General features: G+C 50.0%; 1 protein-coding gene across 2 annotated transcripts in view; it reads left to right on the top strand.

The window, feature by feature from the left end:
- Positions 1–1,810: 1,810 nt before the first annotated feature.
- Positions 1,811–2,418, top strand: part of tex30 (testis expressed 30) — a 5,780-nt gene continuing 5,172 nt past the window's right edge. For both annotated transcript variants that reach the window (XM_048238590.1, XM_048238589.1), the window contains exons 1-2: positions 1,811–1,871; positions 1,983–2,219. In XM_048238590.1, the coding sequence (XP_048094547.1) occupies positions 1,854–1,871; positions 1,983–2,219 (255 nt within the window). In that variant the 5' untranslated portion in view covers positions 1,811–1,853. The remainder of the gene's footprint in view (positions 1,872–1,982; positions 2,220–2,418) is intronic.

Here is a 2,418-nt window from a genome sequence, read left to right as displayed (position 1 = left end):
CTTGTTTTTGGAGACTGTGCCTGGTGATTTCAGTGTGTTGTAGGTGGCTGGCATGCTACTGCTTATGTGAAGCACACTAAAAACGTATAACTGAGGAGTGTGTGTGCGCGTGCGCGTGTGTGTGTGGAGTCTTGTATGTGATACATCCTAAAACATTATGACTTAAAGGAGTGCCAAGTCTCCTGTATGATGGACACTAAAACCTTGACCTTGGAAATGTCACCGTGGCAATACCTACAACAGGAAGACATACACACACACACGCCCAAAAGCCGTTAAACTGCTTCCTTACAAGCAGGGTCCTTGACACAGCGGTGATGTGCCGTGCTTATTTCCCCACACAGAGGGGAGACACTGAAGAGCAGGGCATGTGGGTACGGGTGCATCAGGAGAGCAGGGCATGTGGGTGCATCAGGAGAGCAGGGCATGTGGGTACGGGTGTCAGGAGAGCAGGGCATGTGGGTGTGGGTGCATCAGCAGAGCAGGGCATGTGGGTACGTCAGGAGAGCAGGGCATGTGGGTACGGGTGCATCAGGAGAGCAGGGCATGTGGGTACGGGTGCAACAGCAGAGCAGGGCATGTGGGTACGGGTGCATCAGGAGAGCAGGGCATGTGGGTACGTCAGGAGAGCAGGGCATGTGGGTACGGGTGCATCAGGAGAGCAGGGCATGTGGGTACGTCAGGAGAGCAGGGCATGTGGGTACGGGTGCATCAGGAGAGCAGGGCATGTGGGTGCATCAGGAGAGCAGGGCATGTGGGTACGGGTGCATCAGGAGAGCAGGGCATGTGGGTGCATCAGGAGAGCAGGGCATGTGGGTACGGGTCAATCAGGAGAGCAGTAGACAGATAAATAGAAGGATGGATGGATGGATGTGTTTTTACAAGGAATTGTAGGCATCTGGCAGCTTATTTTGACAGAGCATTTACAACACCGATGATGTACAACACAAGATGATCAATTCTCCACCAGATATATGTGTGATGTGTGCCATGAAGGTAGTGCAAAAATATTGCCAGTTGCGAAGCCTACCTCCAGGCTCAACCGTCATCCTACTATGGTTGTTATAGTTACCATTCATAAGCATTGATATGGAACGGTGATTAAACTTTTTTTACCAGATCCACTTCATAGGTGTCCCGCTATTCAGAATTAATAGCCAGCCAATCAGAAAAGAGTATTTCTCCTCTCCGGGTGATAAAGGTATTAACGGCTATGAAAATGAACAATGCAAATGGCACGGCAGAGAAAGTCAGACTTGTGCCCAATAGTGAATTCCACCGTTCCACTTCAGTGAGGAGTTGAACAGGCCGGGAAAGCAGAGGACCTCCTCAACCTGTCTGATGAGCACCCTCCTCCGTCTATAAGTTGGGCTACTGACCTCCTCAACCTGTCTGATGAGCACCCTCCTCCTCCGTCTATAAGTTGGGCTACTGACCTCCTCAACCTGTCTGATGAGCACCCTCCTCCGTCTATAGAGAAGGTGGGCTACTGTATCAGGTGGTGGACATTGTCCATGATTGACAGCTTGCTCAGGGTCCTTTTTTCCACCACTGATGTGGACTCCAGCTCAGTGCCCATTACAGGCCTGTCCACTCCAGCTCAGTGCCCATTACAGAGCCAGCTTTCCTCACTGGCCTGTCCAACATGATGTGGATTGTAGAGAGCACTGAGACACTCTGTTATAAAGGTGAAACCCCCAAAAGCATTGAATTAGCCTAGTTTGTTAGGCTTATGAGGCTATTGACATATTTTCTGGGGGAAATGGGGAAAGCTCATATTGACTCCTCAACAGTAGATGGCGCTGTGTGGTTAATATTAAATCAGTTTTGAGGACCGCCATGCTTACAATTCTATGGCGGAGTGTTCAGAGGTAGGCTATGCTACTGTATGTTATTCTCTTCACAGTTGTCTGATGGTGGTGAAGAACTATAGAAAAGCTCAACTTAATTACTTTATGTCGTGGGTGTATATTTACTTTTAGGAAAAGGTCAAAATACCCGTCGGAGAGAAGCGGCTGGATGCTGTGATAACTTTCACGGATAAGGTGTCCGATGTTCGGACCGCGGTAGTTCTGACCCACGGGGCCGGCGGAGACATGAACTTCAGGCACCTGGTGTCGCTGGCGCGTGCCGTGGCGGCGTCGGGGCACATCTGCGTGCGCTTCACCTGTAAAAGCCTGAACCTGCCGTACAGAGTGAAGGCTTACGGAGCCGTGGTGGTGAGAATGCTTTGGGGAGGAAGAGGAGGCTAGACTACTAAAGTTACTACTGAGAGAAGGCTACCCTTACAAGTAGGCTATAATGCAGTAGGCCTACAGTAAGAATGTCGTGTCCAGAATATTGCATTCGTGCAGGAAAGTGCAGTAGGCTAGCCTAGTGCAATGCAGTTTCTTTTGTCCAAAACATTGCATGAACTGC

Source organism: Alosa alosa, chromosome 3, assembly GCF_017589495.1.
Source record: "Alosa alosa isolate M-15738 ecotype Scorff River chromosome 3, AALO_Geno_1.1, whole genome shotgun sequence".
Lineage (NCBI taxonomy): Eukaryota > Metazoa > Chordata > Actinopteri > Clupeiformes > Clupeidae > Alosa > Alosa alosa.
This window is presented reverse-complemented; position numbering and strand designations above follow the sequence as displayed.